This window comes from Tachyglossus aculeatus, chromosome 21, assembly GCF_015852505.1.
Source record: "Tachyglossus aculeatus isolate mTacAcu1 chromosome 21, mTacAcu1.pri, whole genome shotgun sequence".
Lineage (NCBI taxonomy): Eukaryota > Metazoa > Chordata > Mammalia > Monotremata > Tachyglossidae > Tachyglossus > Tachyglossus aculeatus.
The window spans coordinates 12,448,875-12,469,991 of NC_052086.1; the positions used below are offsets into that span (position 1 = coordinate 12,448,875).

Genomic DNA, 21,117 nt, shown 5'->3' on the forward strand with positions numbered 1-21,117 from the left:
GGGGATGAAGACTGTGAGCCCCCCGTGGGACCACCTGATTACCTCGCATTTCCCCCCCAGCGCTTAGAACAGTGCTTTGCATACAGTAAGCACTTAACAAATGCCATTATTATTATTATTATTATTATTATTATGTGTCCTTGGAGTTGCTATGGGTTGGAGATGCTCTACAGCATTCATTCATTCAACTGTATTTATTGAGCGCTTACTGTGTGCAGAGCACTGTACTAAGTGCTTCGGAAGTACAAGTCTAAGGCAAGAAAAGCACTTAAATACCAAATATGGGTGCACTTGGATTTGCGCTCTTAATCTCAAGGGAAGCAGCGTGGCTCAGTGGAAAGAGCCGGGGCTTTGGAGTCAGAGGTCATGGGTTCAAATCCCGGCTCCACCACTTGTCAGCTGTGTGACCTTGGGCAAGTCACTTCACTTCTCTTAGCCTCAGTTACCTCATCTGTAAAATGGGGATTAAGATTGTGAGCCACACGTGGGGCAACTTGATCACCTTGCATCCCCCCCAGCGCTTAGAACAGTGCTCTGCACATAGTAAACGCTTAACAAATGCCATCATTATTATAATTATTATTATTCTCTGGGCCTCAGTACCCTCATCTGGAAAATGGGGATGAAGACTGTGAGCCCCCCGTGGGACAACCCCATCACCTTGTAATCTCCCCAGCGCTTAGAAAGTGCTTTGCACCTAGTAAGCGCTTAACAAATGCCATCATCATTATTATTATTATTATTATTATTATCCCAGCTCCGCCAGTTGTCAGCTGTGTGGCTTTGTGCAAGTCACTTCACTTCTCTGGGCCTCAGTGACCTCATCTGGACTTTGGAGTCAGAGGTCATGGGTTCAAATCCTGGCTCTGCCATTTGTCAGCTGTGTGGCCCTGCCATTTGTCAGCTGTGTGACTTTGGGCAAGTCACTTTACTTCTCTGGGCCTCAGTGACCTCATCTGGAAAAGGGGGATGAAGACTGGGAGCCCCCCGTGGGACAATCCCATCACCTTGTAACCTCCCCAGCGCTTAGAACAGGGCTTTGCCCATAGTAAGCACTTAATAAATGCCGTCGTCATCATCATCATCGTCCTAAGATGAGGCAAAGCTCCTTGTGGGCAGGGGATGCATCTCCCAGCTCTATCAGTGAAGCAGCGGGGCTTAGTGGATAGGCCCAGGCCTTGGAGTCAGGTCATGGGTTCTAATCCCATCCTTCACTTCTCTGGGCCTCAGTGACCTCATCTGGAAAATGGGGATAAAGATCATGAGCCCTAGAAGCTGGGTCCCGCCTTACTACCTTGGCTCTAGCGCATTCATTCATTCAATCGTATTTATTGAGCGCTTACTGTGTGCAGAGCACATCGCTTAGTACAGTGCCCGGCACTTAACGACTACTATAATTATTCTGTATTGTACTCGCCCAAGCACAAAGTACAGTGCGGTCAATAAAGATGATTGCTGAAAATAATAACGATGGTATTTGTTAAGCGCTTACTATGTGCACAGCACTGTTCCACCCGCTGGATTTGCCTGATTGAACTTCTATAACAATAACAACAGCAATAATAATAATAATGATGATGGCATTTGTTAAGCGCTTACTAGGTGCAAAGCGCTAGGGAGGATACCAGGCGATCAGGTTGTCCCACGTAGGGCTCACAGTCCTCACCCCCATTTTCCAGATGAGGTAACTGAGGCCCAGAGAAGTGAAGTGACTTGCCCAAAGTCACACAGCTGACAAGTGGCGGAGCCGGGATTCGAACCCATGACCTCTGACTTCAAAGCCCGGGCTCTTTCCACTGAGCCACGCTGTGTAACTTCTATAACAATAACAACAATAATAATAATTATAATAATGATGATGGCATTTGTTAAGCACTTACTAGGTGCCAAGCACTGTTCTAAGTGCTGGGGAGGATACAAGGTGATCAGGTTGGCCCACGGGGGGCTCACAGTCTTCACCCCCATCTTACAGATGAGGTAACTGAGGCCCACAGAAGTGAAGTGACTCGCCCAAAGCCACCCAGCTGACAAGTGGCGGAGCCGGGATTCGAACCGATGACTTCTGACTCCAAAGCCCGGGCTCGTTCCATTGAGCCACGCGGCTTCTAACAATAATAATAATAATGGCCCGCTAAATACCATTAAGTGATTGACTGATAGCCGGACCCTCCAGTGGAGTTGTGTGAGCTGGTTGTTGCCAACTTGTGCTCCCCAAGCGCTTAGTCCAGTGCTCCGCACACAGTAAGCGCTCAATAAATACGACTGAATGTATGTGGGCTCACTCTCCAAATGCTTGTGGGAAGAACCTTGGAAACTCAGGCGAGAAGAAGGGCCAGAGGCTCTTCTTTGGTGACAGATTCATTCAATCGTATTTATTGAGCGCTTACTATGTGAAGAGTACTGTACTAAGTGCTTGGGGAGTACCAGTTGGCGACATCTCGAGACAGTCCTTACCCAACAGTCTAGATGGAAAGAAGCGGCGGAGAGTTCCTGTCACCTCGGTGTGGCTCGCGGTGGTGACCCCTCATTAGCTCCCAAAAAGGGAAGGAGTTATTTATTTGGGAGGGTGGCAGGACCGAAGTTAGGAAGCCCGATGGAACAAATTACAAACTGGGAGACGTCTTGCGGGAAGCATCCTGGCGGAAGGACTCTTTCCATCATCATCATCATCATCAATCGTATTTATTGAGCGCTTACTGTGTGCAGAGCACTGTACTAAGCGCTTGGGAAGTACAAATTGGCAACATATAGAGACAGTCCCTACCCAACAGTGGGCTCACAGTCTAAAAGGGGGAGACAGAGAACAAAACCAAACATACTAACAAAATCAAATAAATAGAATAGATATGTACAAGTAAAATAAATAAATAAATAGAGTAATAAATACGTACAAACATATATACAGGTGCTGTGGGGAAGGGAAGGAGGTAAGATGGGGGGGATGGAGAGGGGGACGAGGGGGAGAGGAAGGAAGGGACTCAGTCTGGGAAGGCCTCCTGGAGGAGGTGAGCTCTCAGCAGGGCTTTGAAGGGAGGAAGAGAGCGAGCTTGGCAGAGGGGCAGAGGGATTGGGGGCACTCCAGGCCCGGGGGATGAAGTGGGCCGGGGGTCGATGGCGGGACAGGCGAGAACGAGGCCTAACGGTGAGGATATTAGCGGCGGAGGAGCGGAGGGTGCGGGCTGGGCTGGAGAAGGAGAGAAGGGAGGTGAGGTAGGAGGGGGTGAGGTGATGGACAGCCTTGAAGCCCAGGGTGAGGAGTTTCTGCCTGATGCGCAGATTGATTGGTAGCCACTGGAGATTTTTGAGGAGGGGAGTAATATGCCCAGAGCGTTTCTGGACAAAAATAATCCGGGCAGCAGCATGAAGTATGGATTGAAGTGGGGAGAGACACGAGGATGGGAGATCAGAGTGAAGGCTGATGCAGTAGTCCAGACGGGATAGGATGAGAGCTTAAATGAGCAGGGTAGCAGTTTGGATGGAGAGGAAAGGGCGGATCTTGGCAATGTTGCGGAGCTGAGACCGGCAGGTTTTGGTGACGGCTTGGATGTGAAGCCGTTTCCAACGCAGCGACAACTTGTTTGCAGGCTTTCCCCGTAGCAACGCCGAATCGCTCCCCTCCCCGGAGGCTGAAGTTGCGTTTCCTGGTCTTCTCATCCCTAGAAAGGCTGCTCAGGGGACCTGTTCGTCCACAGCCGCTATTACAAGAACCGTTTATGCGGAGACGTGATGAGAGTGAACTTGGCCATCGAAAGGGCCGGATTCCGGGTTCCCGATCGTGATCTCTTCATGGAAAATAGTAGGTCGCCGTCTCTCTGTCTCCAGAAAAGTCTACGTCGCCCGTTTCGGGCCACGCACGTACCCGGCCGCCTTCTCTATGGCCCAGCCTTCTGTATTTAATAATAATAATGATGATGGCATTTGTTTTTTATTATTCTAATGGCATTTGTTAAGCGCTTACTATGTGCAAAGCACTGTTCTAAGCGCTGGGGAGGTTACAGGGTGATGGGGTTGTCCCACGGGGGGCTCACGGTCTTCACCCCCATTTTCCAGATGACGTCACTGAGGCCCAGAGAAGTTAAGTGACTCGCCCAAAGTCACACAGCTGACAATCGGCCTCCGGAGCCGGGGTTTGAACCCACAGCCTCGGACTCCAAAGCCCGGGCTCTTTCCACTGAGCCACTTGGACCAGCCTCCTCGAGACGCTTATCGACCCTTAGAAATTGAGAGCCTTCCGGGCATGGGATAGAATGAATATCCTGAGCCAAAATGTCTACAGGGCTCTTCCTCAAATAGCAGTGCCCGTAACGCGCGTTCATCATCAATCGTATTTATTGAGCGCTTACTATGTGCAGAGCACTGTACTAAGTGCTTATCCGTAATCCAAACCTCGTCGGGAGTCAAATGAGGCAGAGCCCAGAATGGACCCAGAAGCCCGACATGGCTCTCCTCAGCCCATCCCGGCAGCGGCAGCGTGGCTCAGCGGAAAGAGCCCGGGCTTTGGAGTCGGAGGCCGTGGGTTCAAATCCCGGCTCCGCCACTTGTCAGCTGGGTGATTTGGGGCAAGTCACTTCACTTCTCTGGGCCTCAGTTCCCTCATCTGGAAAATGGGGATGAAGTCTTTTAGACTGTGAGCCCACTGTTGGGTAGGGACTGTCTCTATATGTTGCCAATTTGTACTTCCCAAGCGCTTAGTACAGTGCTCTGCACATAATAAGCGCTCAATAAATACGATTGATTGATATTGAAGACTGTGAGCCCCCGTGGGACAACCTGATCACCCTGTAACCTCCCCAGCGCTTAGAACAGTGCTTTGCACATAGTAAGCGCTTAATAAATGCCATTATTATTATTATTATTATTATTATTATTATTATTATTATTATCCCACCCTAGGGATTCTGGGGACGCACGCTGTCGAGGCTCTGACAGGGGACAGAGGCAGAAAGGACGAGGGGGGAGAAGGAGAATCACGAAACAAGTTCATCAGCTCTGTGCTTGTTCTTCAGTTATGTTCTGCGGCATCTGCGGCTTCTCCGATTTCTACAAGCCCCGCTGGCTGGAGACCATCCTCACCTGGCAGAGGCCGGAAGGATGCTTCGGGAAGCCCGGTGAGTAAGGCGTCCGTCCCTGGAGCCGCGGAGGACATGGAGGGAAGGACTCCCCGCCCGTCCCTGCAGACGCGTCCGAGGGCTGACTCTAGCCGGGGAATTTGAGGAAGGTGATGGGCGACGGCGGAGGGCTCCGGATCCTGGGGCGGGAGAAGGGAAGAGACATCAGCAGACAAGTTAGAGGCCGAGGCCGTGGGAAAGGAATCGGGAACTACCCACCCTCTCGTGCGGATCTGGGCGAGGAATCGGGAAGGTCACTCATGTCTCTATGTGTTGCCAACTTGTACTTCCCAAGCGCTTAGTACAGTGCTCTGCACACAGTAAGCGCTCAATAAATACGATTGATTGATTGATCAAGGCGAGGCCCGGGCAGAGGAAATGGAGGAAGAAAAAATTTAGAAGCTGCTAGAACGACCCCCTTCCTGAGGGCAGGCCGGTTTGACTAAGCACCAGGAGTTTCTCAGGTGCCGCCAACCAACCGCAGAAAGGGTCGGGTCAGAAAAAGGGGTTGGGGCTGGTCAACTGGAGGAAGAGCCCCTCCGCCATTTTGAATGGCGACTTGGGAGACAGTTTCGGAGGGACGGGTGGCGGGAGAAAAGCTCTCCGTTTTGGGACCGAGAGGAGCCGAGGTCCTCACCTGGATCCCAGCAGGATCAGAAGCAGAGTGGCCTAGTGGAAAGAGCCCGGGCTTGGGAGTCAGAGGTCGTGGGTTCTAATCCCGGCTCCGCCGCTTGCCAGCTGGGTGACCTTGGGCAAGTCATTTCACTTCGCTGTGCCTCAGTTCCCTCACCTGTCAAATGGGGGTGAAGAGTGGGAGCCCCCTGTGGGACAACCTGATCACCGTGTATAAATAATAATAATAATAATGGTATTTATTAAGTGCTTACTATGTGCCAAGCACTGTTCTAAGCACTGGGGGGGGAGGGGAAATACAAGGTGATCAGGTTGCCCCACGTGGGGCTCCCAGTCGTCATCCCCATTTTTTACAAAGGAGGTCACTGACACCCAGAGAATAATAATAATAATAATGGCATTTATTAAGTGCTTACTATGTGCCAAGCATGTTCTAAGCGCTGAGGGGGATACAAGGTGATCAGGTTGCCCCACGTGGGGCTCCCAGTCTTCATCCCCCTTTTTTACAGTGGAGGTCCCTGAGAAGTGAGGTGACTGGCCCAAAGTCCCACAGCTGACAAGTGGCGGAGCCGGGATTCGAACCCATGACCTCTGACTCCAAAGCCCGGGCTCCTTCCACTGAGCCGCGCTGCTTCTCTGCTTGTATTCCTCCCCCCCACCCAGGGCTTAGAACAGTGATTGGCACAGAGTAAGCGCTCAGCAAATACCAACATTATTATTATTGATACTGAGAAGGAGCATGGCACAGTGGAAAGAGCACGGGCTGAGGTGTCAAGGGATCTCGTGGATCAGTGGAAAGAGCACGGGCATTGGAGTCAGAGGCCATGGGTTCGAATCCCGACTCCGCCACATGTCTGCTGTGTGATCTTGGGCAAGTCACTTAACTTCTCTGGGCCTCAGTTACCTCATCTGTAAAATCAATCAATCAATCGTATTTATTGAGCGCTTACTATGTGCAGAGCACTGTACTAAGCGCTTGGGAAGTACAAATTGGCAACACATAGAGACAGTCCCTACCCAACAGTGGGCTCACAGTCTAAAAGGGGGAGAATGGGGTAAAATGGGGATTAAGACTGTGTGTGTCCCACGTGGGACAACCTGATCAGCCTGTATCCTCTCCAGCGCTTAGAACAGTGCTTTGCACATAGTAAGCGCTTAACAAATGCCAATTATTATCATTATTATTATCTGGGTTCTAATTATGACTCTGCCACTTACCCGCTGTGTGCCCTTGACCAAGTCACTTCGTTTCTCTGGGCCTCAGTTCCCTCCTCTGCACAAAGGTGGGATTCAATGCCTAGTCTTCCCCTAACTTAAACTATGAGCCCCAAGAGTATCTCCCCCAGCGTTGAGTACAGGGCTTGGTGCATCGTAAGCGCTCAACACAGTCATTATCCCCGGGCGGGAATAACGATTGTTTGGATTGGCAGCCGTTCGGCCCCGGCATCCAGAAGGCCCGAAGGGAGGGTCTGGATGGGGTAAAACTCCCCCGGCCATTTCCGGGAGCTTAGAATAATAGCCAGACTATATTATGCTATTTATTACTCTATTTATTTAGTTATTTATTTTACTTGTCCATATCTCTCCTATTTATTTTATTTTGTTGGTATGTTTGGTTTTGTTCTCTGTCTCCCCCTTTTAGACTGTGAGCCCACTGTTGGGTAGGGACTGTCTCTATGTGTTGCCAATTTGTACTTCCCAAGTGCTTAGTACAGTGCTCTGCACATAGTAAGCGCTCAATAAATACGATTGATTGATTGATTGATTGTAAAGAGAAACTTGGAAGGCCCAGAGAGAAGAGAGGGGGAATGTGCCGGGAGAATGTACTGTACACCGGGACGGTTCCAGGAAACCGGAAAGGGGAAGTGTTCGAGGAAAGGGAAAAGTGTCTGGGATCCAAATTCTCTCTTACCTAAGAGACTCATCGAACGTCCTTCCGATTTCTGGATTAAAAGAAAAAAAACACACAGCACTTTGGGGCTGCCGGTGCAGAAGGCTCGGGAGACGCTCTTCCAGGGGAGCTGAGGGCCGGGAGGGAGATAAGACAACACCTCTGAGCTTGCTTTTTGAGGGTGATTATTTGAGAGACAAGGCGGGGTGGAAACCTCCGAAGGAGTGCAGCAGTGGGGTTCATCGGTGGGAGGGATCCTGTCCATCCCCGGAGGGAGAAACCGGGCCCTTTGGACATTATGGGACGCCCCGCGCCTTCTAAGTAGCTCTAGGGGGGCTACTTTGGCCAGGATGAAGGGCCACGGAGACCCTGGGATGTCGCAGGAATTTTTGTTTAATTACACTTCGCTAGAGAAGCAGCGTGGCTCAGTGGAAAGAGCCCGTCCCAGGAATTTTTCTTTAATTACACTTCCCCAGAGAAGCAGCGTGGCGCAGTGGAAAGAGCCCGGGCTTTGGAGTCGGTGGTCATGGGTTCAAATCCCGGCCCCGCCAATCGTCAGCTGCGTGACTTTCGGCAAGTCACACCGCTTCTCTGGGCCTCGGTTCCCTCACCTGGAAAATGGGGATGAAGACTGTGAGCCCCCCGTGGGACGACCTCATCGCCTTGCATCCTCCCCAGCGCTTAGAACAGTTCTTTGCACCTAATAAGCGCTTAACAAATGCCATCATCATCATCATCATTATTATTTCCTCTCGTCAGATATGAATTCGAGTCCAGTGACCCGAGTCGGTGGGAATGAACGGCAATTTTTAAGAAGAGTTAAGAGGCGAGATAAAGGATTTGCAGGTAAAAGCGGCGATGTTTTCCTAGTGCTCCCGGTATGTACGGAAGCTACATCCATCGGGGGGATTTACTGAACACTTATGGTGCGTAGAACACTGTACTAAGCACTTACATATACGTGGGAAACTGCAGCGCCGGAAAATTGAGGATGGAAGCTGCTTTCCCTCAGGAGCAGGGCCGGGAGGCTACTGCTCTTGAATTCCACGACCTTTCCCTATCCCTCTGCTAGAATGACCCCCTGTTTGACGGCAGCGTAATCGGATTAAGTACCAGGAATTTATTAGGTGCCTCCGCCGGGAATCCAGCCAAATAAAAGGAAGGATCAGGAAAAGAGGACGGAGCGGGTTGACTGGGTTGGGGGGAAGAACCTTCTCTGCCATTTTGAATGGAGATTTGGGATTCATTCATTCAGTCAGTCATATTTATTGAGCGCTTACTGGGTGCAGGGCACTGTACTGAGTGCTTGGGAAATACAAGTTGGCAACATATGGGGGGCTGGAGGCCTTCAGTTCAACGACCCCATCCCTCTGTTCGCCGCACCCCTGTTCTCCTCTCTTATGATGGCATTTATTAAGCGCTTACTATGTGCAAAGCACTGTTCTAAGCGCTGGGGAGGTCACCAGGTGATCAGGTTGTCCCACCTGGGGCTCCCAGTCTTCATCCCCATTTTCCAGACGAGGGAACTGAGGCCCAGAGAAGTGAAGCGACTTCCCCAAAGTCCCACAGCCGACAATGGGCGGAGCCGGGATTTGAACCCGTGACCTCCGACTCCAAAGCCGGGCTCTTTCCCACTGAGCCCCGCTGCTTCTCTGTTGCCACCATCCCAAACCTCCCACCCTCAGCATCGCGCTCACTCCCCTCCAAGCCATCCCCCGCTCTTAATAATGGTGTTTGGTATTTGTTAAGCGCTTACTATGTGCCAAGCACTGTTCTAAGCGCTGGGGAAGATACAAGGTGATCAGGTTGTCCCACGTGGGGCTCACAGTCTTAGTCCCCATTTTACAGATGAGGGAACTGAGGCCCAGAGAAGTTAAGTGACTTGCCCAAAGTCACACAGCTGACAAGTGGCAGAGCTGGGATTCGAACCCATGACCTCTGACTCCAAAGCCCATGATCTTTCCGCTAAGCCACAGCTGCTCTTGTGTCAGCCTCTCTCCTACATCTCACCTCGATCCCCTCTGAAAACTTTGACTGTCGGTTTCCGAGTGCTCAGTGGAGTGTTCTCACATTGGAGGTATTCAGTACCAAAAAGGAGAGAAGCGACGTGGCTCGGTGGAAAGAGCCCGGGCTGGAGAGTCAGAGGTCGTGGGTTCTAATCCCGGCTCCCCCACGGGTCTGCTCTGTGACCTCGGGCAAGTCACTTCACTTCTCTGAGCCTCAGTTCCCTCATCTGTCAAATGGGGATGAAGACCGGGAGTCCCACGGGGGACAATGTGATCACCTTGTATCCTCCAGCGCTTAGAACAGTGCATTGCACATAGTGAGCACTTAATAAACACCAAAATTATTATTATTATTATTATTACTTAACGTCTCTGAGCCTCAGTTCCCTCATCTGTCAAATGGGGATGAAGACCGGGAGCCCCACGGGGTACAACATGATCACCTTGTATCCTCCCCAGCGCTTAGAACAGTGCATTGCACATAGTAAGCGCTTAACAAACACTAAAATTATTATTATTGTTATTACTTAACTTCTCTGAGCCTCAGTTCCCTCATCTGTCAAATGGGGGTGAAGACCGGGAGCCCCACGGGGGACAACGTGATCACCTTGTATCCTCCCCAGCACTTAGAACAGTGCACTGCACATAGTGAGCGCTTAACACCAAAATTATTATTATTGTTATTAACTTCTCTGAGCCCCAGTTCCCTCATCTGTTAAATGGGGATGAAGACCGGGAGCCTCATGTGGGACAACACGATCACCCTGTATCCTCCCCAGCGCTTAGAACAGTGCTTGGCACATAGTAAGCGCTTAATAAACACCAAAATAATAATAATTATTATTATTACTTAACTCCTCTGAGCCTCAGTTCCCTCATCTGTCAAATGGGGATGAAGACCGGGAGCCTCACTTGGGACAACGCGATCACCCTGTATCCTCCCCAGCACTTGGAACAGTGCTTGGCACATAGTAAGCGCTTAACAAATCCCATCGTTACTATAATGATCACAGAAATAATGGACCTGACTGCCAGCCAGAGAGAGCCGGGTTCTAATCCTTGTCTGCTGTGCGATCTCAGGCAAGTCACTTAGCTTCTCTGGGCCTCAGTTACCTCAGCCGTAAACCGGGAATTAAAACCGGGAGCCCAATGGGGGACGCGGACTGTGTCCAACCTGATGCTCCCCAACACTTAGTTCGGTGTCTGGCGCGTTCATTCGTTCAGTCGGATTTATTGAGCGCTTACCGTGGGCAAGTCACTTCACTTCTCTGGGCCTCGGTGACCTCATCTGTAAAATGGGGATTAAGACTGCAAGCCCCCCGTGGGACAACCTGATCACCTTGCAACCTCCCCAGCGCTTAGAACAGTGCTTGGGACATAGTAAGCGCTTAATAAATGCCATTATTATCATTATTATTACTGTGTGCAGAGCACTGTACTAAGCGCTTGGGAAGTACAAGTTGGCACATAGTAAGCGCTTAGGATATATATCCAGCACTTAGAACTGTGCTTTGCACATAGTAAGCGCTTAACAAATACCATCATTATTCTATACCAGGAAAAAAAGTAACAGTTTAGGGCCGAATCTTTCTGTTTGTAGATTATCCTGGGCTTTGACAGGCCAAGGGCCTGCCTTTGGGCCACTGTCTAGGGCCACCTGTATATATGTATATATGTTTGTACATATTTATTACTCTATTTATTTATTTTACTCGTACATATCTATTCTATTTATTTTATTTTGTTAGTATGTTTGGTTTTGTTCTCTGTCTCCCCCTTTTAGACTGTGAGCCCACTGTTGGGTAGGGACTGTCTCTAGAGGTTGCCAATTTGTACTTCCCAAGCGCTTAGCACAGTGCTCTGCACATAGTAAGCGCTCAATAAATACGATTGATGATGATGATGTCCTCCCAACGGACGAACAGGGGAAGCGGAAAGGGGCGAAATTAAATTTTGGAACTGTAGACAAGGATTTTGGAGGCTGTACGTGATAACGAAAGAAATGGCCGCTCAGATTGCTATGGCGGAGAGGCGCCTATCGCGGGACTTTTGCGATTAGCTATTTGTAGCTATATTAGCATTCATTCATTCACAGTAAGCGCTCAATAAATACGATTGATTGATTGATTGATTTACTGAGCGCTTACTGTGTGCAGAGCACTGTACTAAGCGCTTGGGAAGTCCAAGTGGGCCACGTATAGAGACGGTCCCTACCCAACGATGGGCTCACGGTCTAGAAGGGGGAGACGGACAGCAAAACGAAACATGGAGACGGGCGTCAAAACCGTCAGAATAAATAGAATTATAACTACGCTTGGGAGAGTACAATACAACAGAGTTGATAAACACTCCCTGCCCACAGACATGAAAATAAATTACAGCCAGACGTGAAAATAAATTACAGCCGGACATGAAAATAAATTACAGATAGATGCTTGCTGAGGTCAAGTTTAGAATGATGTTATAATGATCAAGTTTATAATAATGTAATTTATATTTATAATGATGGTATTCGTTAAGCACTTACTACGTGCGAAGCACTGTTCTAAGCGCTGGAGGGGATACAGGGTCATCCAGTTGTCCCCCGTGGGGCTCCCAGTCTTCATCCCCATTTTCCAGATGAGGTCACTGAGGCCCAGAGAAGTTAAGCGACTCGCCCGAAGTCACACGGCTGACAAGCGGCGGGGCCGGGATTAGAACCCATGACCTCGGACTCCCCAGGCCCGGCTCTTTCCACTGAGCCAGGTTATATAAGCTACCCTAGCCTTCACGTGCAAGGATGAATAATAATAATAATAATAATGATGATGGCATTTATTAAGCGCCTACTATGTGCAAAGCACTGTTCTAAGCGCTGGGGAGGTTACAGGGTGATCAGGTGGTCCCACGGGGGGCTCACGGTCTTTATCCCCATCTTACAGATGAGGTAACTGAGGCCCAGAGAAGTGAAGTGACTTGCCCAGAGTCACCCAGCCGACAATTGGCGGAGCCGGGATTTGAACCCACGACCTCTGACTCCAAAGCCCGGGCTCTTCCCACTGAGCCACACTGCTTCTCTACTGTGAGCCGATTGCCAGACGTCTCTTCTTCGTTGTCATCGTTAGCCAGAGAAGCGACGTGGCTCGGTGGGAAGAGCGCGGTCTTGGGAGTCAGAGGTCATTCATTCATTCAATTGTATTTATTGAGCGCTTACTGGGTGCAGAGCACTGGACTAAGCGCTTGGGAACCCACAGGTCTTGGGTTCTCATCCCGGCTCCGCCGCTTGTCAGCCGTGGGACTTCAGGCAAGTCGCTTCGCTTCCCTGGGCCTCAGTTCTCTCATCTGGAAAATGGGAATGAAGACCGGGAGCCCCCCGTGGGACAACCCCATCACCTTGTGTCTCCCCCAGCGCTTGGAACGGTGCTTGGCACATAGTAAGCGCTTAACAAACCCCATCACCGCCATTATTATTATTATTATTTCCCGGGAAACCCTTGCCGTGCGGTCCGGTGGAAGTTGGAAGGGCCGGGGTTTTAATGCCGGCTTGTCTGCTGCGTGACCTTGGGCAAATCACTTCACTTCTCTGGGCCTCATTTCACTCATCTGGAAAATGGGGATTAAGACTGTGACACGGACTACGTCCAATCTGCTTATCTCGCGTCTACCCCGGCGCTTAGTACAGGGCCTGACATATAGTAAGCGCTTGGAACAGTGCTTGGCACATAGTAAGCGCTTAACAAACCCCATCACCACCATTATTATCATTATTATTTCCCGGGAAAGCTTTGCCATGCGGCCTGGAAGTTGGAAGGGCTGGGGTTTTAATGCCGGCTTGTCTGCCGCGTGACCTTGGGCAAGTCGCTTCGCTTCCCTGGGCCTCAGTTCTCTCATCTGGAAAATGGGGATGAAGACCGGGAGCCCCCCATGGGACACCCCCATCACCTTGTGTCTCCCCCAGTGCTTAGAACGGTGCTTGGCACATAGTAAGCGCTTAACAAACCCCATCACCACCATTATTATTATTATTATTATTATTATTATTATTATCTGATTATCTCGCATCTACCCCGGCACTTAGTACAGGGCCTGACATATAGTAAGCGCTTGGAACAGTGCTTGGCACATAGTAAGCGCTTAACAAACCCCATCACCACCATTATTATTATTATTTCCTGGGAAAGCCTTGCCGTGCGGCCTGGAAGTTGGAAGGGCCGGGGTTTTAATGCCGGCTTGTCTGCCGCGTGACCTTGGGCAAGTCACTTCACTTCTCTGGGCCTCAGTTCCCCCATCTGGAAAATGGGGATTAAGACTGTGACACGGACTACGTCCAATCTGCTTATCTCGCATCTACCCCGGCGCTTAGTACAGGGCCTGACATAGTAAGCGCTTAACAGATATCATTTAAAATGAATCCGGGGCAGTTCTTCCCGTCTGACTGATGGGAACAGAAGTCAGCCGGGTGGCTGAAGATTATCAAGCACAGTTCCTTTTGGCAGAGAAATTCCCCTCCCCACAACGCTGGTGTATATCTGTACATATTTACTACTCTATTAATTTTATTAATGATGCGTATATAGCTCTAATTCTATTTGTTCTGACGATTTTGACACCTGTCTACGTGTTCTGTTGTGTTGTCCGCTTCTCGACTGTGAGCCCGTCGATGGGTAGGGACCGTCTCTGTACGTTGCCGATCCCAAGCGCTTAGTCCAGTGCCCCGCACGCGGTAAGCGCTCGATAAATCCGATCGCACGAATGGATGAACCAACTGGCGATTAGGTGGCTTGGGTTCTCTTTACGCTCGCCCCGATCCTGATGTACCCACCGTCCGTTGAGGGGGGCAGCCCCGATCATCATCATCATCATCATCAGTCGTATTTATTGAGCGCTTACTATGTGCACAGCACTGGACTAAGCTCTTGGGAAGTACAAATTGGCAACATATAGAGACAGTCCCTACCCAACATTGGGCTCACAGTCTAAAAGGGGGAGACAGAGAACAAAACCAAACATACTAACAAAATAAAATAAATAGAATAGGTATGTACAAGTAAAATTAAAAAATAAATAAATAGAGTAATAAATCTGTACAAACATATATCCATATATACAGGTGCTGTGGGGAGGGGAAGGAGGTAAGATGGGGGGGATGGAGAGGGGGACGAGGGGGAGAGGAAGGAAGGGGCTCAGTCTGGGATCCCTCGGTAAGAGGGCAGGGGAGAATCACGGGTCCCTGCTTCTCTCTCAGGGTGACATCAGGGCATTCATTCATTCAATCGTATTTATTGAGCGCTTACTGTGTGCAGAGCACTCTACTAAGCTCTTGGGAAGTACAAATTGGCAACATATAGAGACGGTCCCTACCCAACGACGGGCTCACGGTCTAGAAGGCGGAGACGGACAACAAAACAAGTAGACAGGTGTCAATACCATCGCTAACCTCCTCACTGGGCTTTCTTCTCGCCCGTCCCAAAATTGTACATATTTATTCTATTTATTTTATTTTGTTAATATGTTTTGTTTTGTTGTCTGTCTCCCCCTTCTAGACTGTGAGCCCGCTGTTGGGTAGGGACCGTCTCGAGATGTTGCCAACTTGTACTTCCCAAGCACTTAGTACAGTGCACTGCACATAGTAAGCGCTCAGTAAATATGATTGAATGAATGAATGAAAGTGTAGCTACATACACATCATTGATAAAATAAATTGAGTAATAAATATGTATAAATACATATAAATATAAAACGCTTGGGAAGTACAAATCGGCAAAAGATAGAGATGGTCCCTACCCAACGACAGGCTCACGGTCTAGAAGGGGGAGACGGACAACAAAACAAGTAGACAGGTGTCAACACCATCATAATAAATAGAAGTATAGCAGTATACACATCATTGATAAAATAAATCGAGTGATAAATATGCATAAATAAATATAAATATAAAGTGCCTTGGGAAGTACAAATCGGCAACAGATAGAGATGGTCCTTACCCAACAATGGGCTCACAGTCTAGAAAGGGGATACGGAGAACAAAACAAGTAGACGGGTGTCAATACCATCATAATAAATAGAGGTATAGCTCTATACACATCATTGATAAAATAAGTTGAGTAATAAATATGCATAAATAAATATAAAACACTTGGGAAGTACAAATCGGCAACAGATAGAGACGGTCCCTACCCAACTACGGGCTCACTGTCTAGAAGGGGGAGATGGAGAACAAAACAAGTAGATGGGTGTCAATATCATCATAATAAATAGAGGTATAGCGCTATACACATTATTGATAAAATAAATTGAGTAATAAATATGCATAAGTAAATATAAATATAAAACACTTGGGAAGTACAAATCGGCAACAGATAGAGACGGTCCCTACCTAACAACGGGTTCGCGGTCTAAAAGGGGGAGATGGACAACAAAACAAGTAGACAGGTGTCAATGCCATCATAATAGAAGTATAGCTCTATACACATCATTGATAAAATTGAGTACTAAATATGTACAAATAAATATAAATATAAAACGCTTGGGAAGTACAAATTGGCAACAGGTAGAGACGGTCCCTACCCAACAACGGGCTCACGGTCTAGAAGGGGGAGATGGACAACAAAACAAGTAGAGAGGTGTCAATACCATCATAATAAATAGAGGTATAGCTCTATACACATCATTGATAAAATAAATCGAGTAATAAATATGTATATATAAATATAAAACGCTTGGGAAGTACAAATCGGCAACAGATAGAGACGGTCCCTACCCAACAACGGGCTCGTGGTCTAGAAGGGGGAGATGGAGAACAAAACAAGTAGACGGGTGTCAATACCATCATAATAAATAGAGGTATAGCTATATACACATCATTGATAAAATAAATTGAGTAATAAATATGTATAAATAAATGTAAAGCGCTTGGGAAGTACAAATTGGCAACAGATAGAGACAGTCCCTACCCAACGACAGGCCCACGGTCTAGAAGGGGGAGAGGGAGAACAAAACAAGTAGACAGGTGTCAATACCATCATAATAAATAGAAGTATAGCTGTATACACATCATTGATAAAATTGAGTAATAAATATGTACAAATAAATATAAATATAAAACGCTTGGGAAGTACAAATCGGCAACAGATAGAGACTGTCCCTACCCAACGATAGGCTCACAGTCTAGAAGGGGGAGACGGAGAACAAAACAAGTAGACAGGTGTCAATACCATCATAATAAATAGAAGTATAGCTGTATACACATCCTTGATAAAATTGAGTAATAAATATGTACAAATAAATATAAACATAAAACGCTTGGGAAGTACAAATCGGCAACAGATAGAGACGGTCCCTACCCAGCAACAGGCTCATGGTCTAAATGGGGGAGACGGACAACAAAACAAGTAGACAGGTGTCAACACTATCATAATAAATAGAAGTATAGCTGTATACACATCATTGATAAAATTGAGTAGTAAATATGTACAAATAAAATAAATAGAGTAATAAATATGTACAAATATATACACGTGCTGTTGGGAGGGGAAGAGGGTAGGGCCAGGGGGCGGTGATGAGGAGGGGAGGAGGAGAGGAAAAATGGGGGTCTCTGTCTGGGAAGGCCTTTGAAGGGAGGAAGAGAGCTAGTTTGGTGGATGTGCGGAGGGAAGGCATTCCGGGCCAGGGGAAGGATGTGGGGCGGGGGTCGACGGTGGGACGGGCGAGAATGAGGCCCAGCGAGGAGGTGAGCGGCGGAGGAGCGGAGGGTGCGGGCCGAGCTGGAGAAGGAGAGAAGGGAAGTGAGGTAGGAGGGGGCGAGGGGATGGACAGCCTTGAAGCCCAGGGTGAGGAGTTTTTGCCCGATTCGAAGGTTGATAGGCAATGAATCCCCCCCGCCCTACCTCCTTCCCCTCCCCACAGCACCTGTATATATATATATATATATATATGTTTGTACGTACTTACTACTCTATTTTATTTGTACATATTTATTCTATTTATTTTAGTTTGTTAATATGTTTTGTTTTGTGTGTATATGTTTGTACAGATTGATCACTCTATTTTGCTCGTACATATTGACTATTCTATTTATTTTATTTTTTTAATATGTTTTGTTCCGTTGTCCATCTCCCCCTCCTAGACTGTGAGCCCGCTGTTGGGTAGGGACCGTCTCTAGATGTTGCCGACTTGGACTTCCCAAGGGCTTAGTACAGTCCTCTGTGCACAGTAAGCTCTCAATAAATACGATGGAATGAATGAACCCCTCCGCCCTACCTCCTTCCCCTCCCCCCAGCACCTGTATATATGTTTGTACAGATTGATTACTCTATTTTGCTCGTACATATTGACTATTCTATTTATTTTGTTAATATGTTTTGTTTTGTTGTCCGTCTCCCCCTCCTAGACTGTGAGCCCGCTGTTGGGTAGGGACTGTCTCTAGATGTTGCCAACTTGGACTTCCCAAGCGCTTAGTACAGTCCTCTGTGCACAGTAAGCGCTCAATAAATACGATGGAATGAATGAACCCCTCCGCCCTACCTCCTTCCCCTCCCCCCAGCACCTGTATATATGTTTGTACAGATTGATTACTCTATTTTGCTCGTACATATTGACTATTCTATTTATTTTGTTAATATGTTTTGTTTTGTTGTCCGTCTCCCCCTCCTAGACTGTGAGCCCGCTGTTGGGTAGGGACTGTCTCTAGATGTTGCCAACTTGTACTTCCCAAGGGCTTAGTACAGTGCTCAGCGCACAGAAAGCGCTCAATAAATACGATTGAATGAATGAACCCCCCCTGCCCTACCTCCTTCCCCTCCCCACAGCACCTGTATATATGTCTGTACAGATTGATGACTCTATTTTGCTCGTACATATTGACTATTCTATTTATTTTATTTTGTTGTCCATCTCCCCCTTCTAGACTGTGAGCCCGCTGTTGGGTAAGGACCGTCTCGAGATGTTGCCAACTTGGGCTTCCCAAGCGCTTAGTACAGTGTTCCGCACATAGTAAGCGCTCAATAAACACGAATGAATGAATGAACCACTGGAGCTCTCCGAGGAGTAAGGAGCGAAGGGCGCGGGCGACGGCTGAGATAACGTGTGCCCACCGTAAGGTTGGACGATCCTAGATTAATCCCACCGGGCAGGCAGCCCCCTTCACAGGTTCTCTCCTCCTCAGATGGCTGTTCTTCCCACAACACGGCTGTGGCTGTCGGAGCCTTGGGGGGCTTCCTCTATCGCCTCGCGGACCCCTCGCCCGGCGGCCCTGAGCCTCGGGAGGGCCTCGCCCCGAGCGGACGGCAACCGGAGAGAAGGGGCACGGCCTGGTAAGACGCAGCGAGGGCTACTGGAAGGAGCCGGGGCCCGGCATGTGGAGGATCTGGCTTCTGATCCCTGCTCACTCTACTAAGCGCTCGGGCGGGATACAAGGTGATCCGGTTGTCCCGCGTGGTGTTCACAGTCTTCCTCCCAGTACTGTTAGATGAATACAGCGCTTAGAACAGTGCTCGGCGCTTCGAACGGTGCTTTGCACATAGTAAGTGCTTAATAAATTCTATCATTATTACTATTTATTGATTGATTTTATTTGTACATATTTATTCTATTTATTTTATTTGGTTAATATGTTTTGTTTTGTTCTCTGTCTCCCCCTTCTAGACTGTGGGCCCACTGTTGGGTAGGGGCCATCTCTATATGTTGCCAACTTGGACTACCCAAGCGCTTAGTACAGTGCTCTGCACACAGTAAGCGCTCAATAAATACCACCGGCTGGTCAACTGTAGGATTATTTATTACTCTATTTATTTATTTGTACATATTTATTCTATTTATTTTATTTGGTTAATATGTTTTGTTTTGTTCTCTGTCTCCCCCTTCTAGACTGCGGGCCCGCTGTTGGGTAGAGACTGTCTCTGTGTGTTGCCAACTTGGACTTCCCAAGCGCTTGGTATCATCATCATCATCATCAATCGTATTTATTGAGCGCTTACTATGTGCAGAGCACTGTACTAAGCGCTTGGGAAGTACAAATTGGCAACATATAGAGACAGTCCCTACCCAACAGTGGGCTCACAGTCTAAAAGGGGAAGAGTACAGTGCTCTGCACACAGTAAGCGCTCAATAAATACCACCGGCTGGTCGACTGTAGGATTATTTATTACTCTATTTATTATATTTGTACATATTTATTCTATTTATTTTATTTGTTTAATATGTTTTGTTTTGTTCTCTGTCTCCCCCTTCTAGACTGGGAGCCCGCCGTTGGGTAGGGACCGTCTCTATATGTTGCCAACTTGGACTTCCCAAGAGCTTAGTACAGGGCTCCGCACACAGTAAGCGCTCAATAAATACCACCGGCTGGTCGACTGTAGGATTATTTATTACTCTATTTATTATTTGTACATATTTATTCTATTTATTTTATTAATATGTTTTGTTTTGTTCTCTGTCTCCCCCTTCTAGACTGTGAGCCCGCTGTTGGGTAGGGACCGTCTTGATATGTTGCCAACTTGGCCTTCCCAAGCGCTTAGTACAGTGCTCCACACACAGTAAGCGCTCAATAAATACCACCGGCTGGTCGACTGTAGGATTATTTATTACTCTATTTATTATTTGTACATATTTATTCTATTTATTTTATTAATATGTTTTGTTTTGTTCTCTGTCTCCCCCTTCTAGACTGTGAGCCCGCTGTTGGGTAGGGACCGTCTCTATATGTTGCCAACTTGGACTTCCCAAGCGCTTAGTACAGCGCTGTGCACACAGTAAGCGCTCAATAAATACGATTGATTGATTGATTGATTCTAGACTGGGAGCCCGCTGTTGGGTAGGGACCGTCTCTATATGTTGCCAACTTTTATTTTATTTTATTTTATTTTGTTAGTATGTTTAGTTTTATTCTCTGTCTCCCCCTTTTAGACTGTGAGCCCACTGTTGGGTAGGGACTGTCTCTATATGTTGCCAATTTGTACTTCCCAAGCGCTTAGTACAGTGCTCTGCACATAGTAAGCGCTCAATAAATACGACTGATTGATTGATTGATTGATTGGACTTCCCAAGCGCTTAGTACAGCGCTCTGCACACAGTAAGCGCTCAATAAATACGATTGAATGAATGAATTATTATCAACAGATTGGCTCACACATGCTGGTGTCAACCAATAAATAGTACAGGATGTGCATCCCCAGGCCGTATGGATTGGGTGGCTGAAGCCTACTAGTGTTTCCCTAATAATAATAATAATAATGGTATTTATTAAGCACCTACTATATGCAAAGCATTCATTCATTCAATCGTATTTATTGAGCGGTGCACTGTACTAAGCGCTTGGGAAGTACAAGTTGGCAACCTGTCGAGACGGTCCCTACCCAACAGTGGGCTCACAGTCTAGAAGGGGGTGACAGACAACAAAACAAAACATATTAACAAAATAAAATAAATAGAATAAAAATGTACAATGTTGGGAAGGGCGAGAAGGAGGCCCAGGGAGGAGTTTAGCGGAGGATGCGGGCTGGGC

General features: G+C 47.9%; 1 protein-coding gene across 1 annotated transcript in view; it reads left to right on the plus strand.

Annotated features, from left to right (window-relative positions):
* Nucleotides 1-19,073, plus strand: part of C21H16orf89 (chromosome 21 C16orf89 homolog) — a 58,359-nt gene extending 39,286 nt beyond the window's left edge. Inside the window, exons 6-9 of the mRNA XM_038763197.1 lie at nt 3,661-3,796; nt 5,007-5,108; nt 8,392-8,478; nt 18,781-19,073. Of these exons, the coding sequence (XP_038619125.1) occupies nt 3,661-3,796; nt 5,007-5,108; nt 8,392-8,478; nt 18,781-18,932 (477 nt within the window). The 3' untranslated portion in view covers nt 18,933-19,073. The remainder of the gene's footprint in view (nt 1-3,660; nt 3,797-5,006; nt 5,109-8,391; nt 8,479-18,780) is intronic.
* The last annotated feature ends 2,044 nt before the right edge of the window (nt 19,074-21,117 follow it).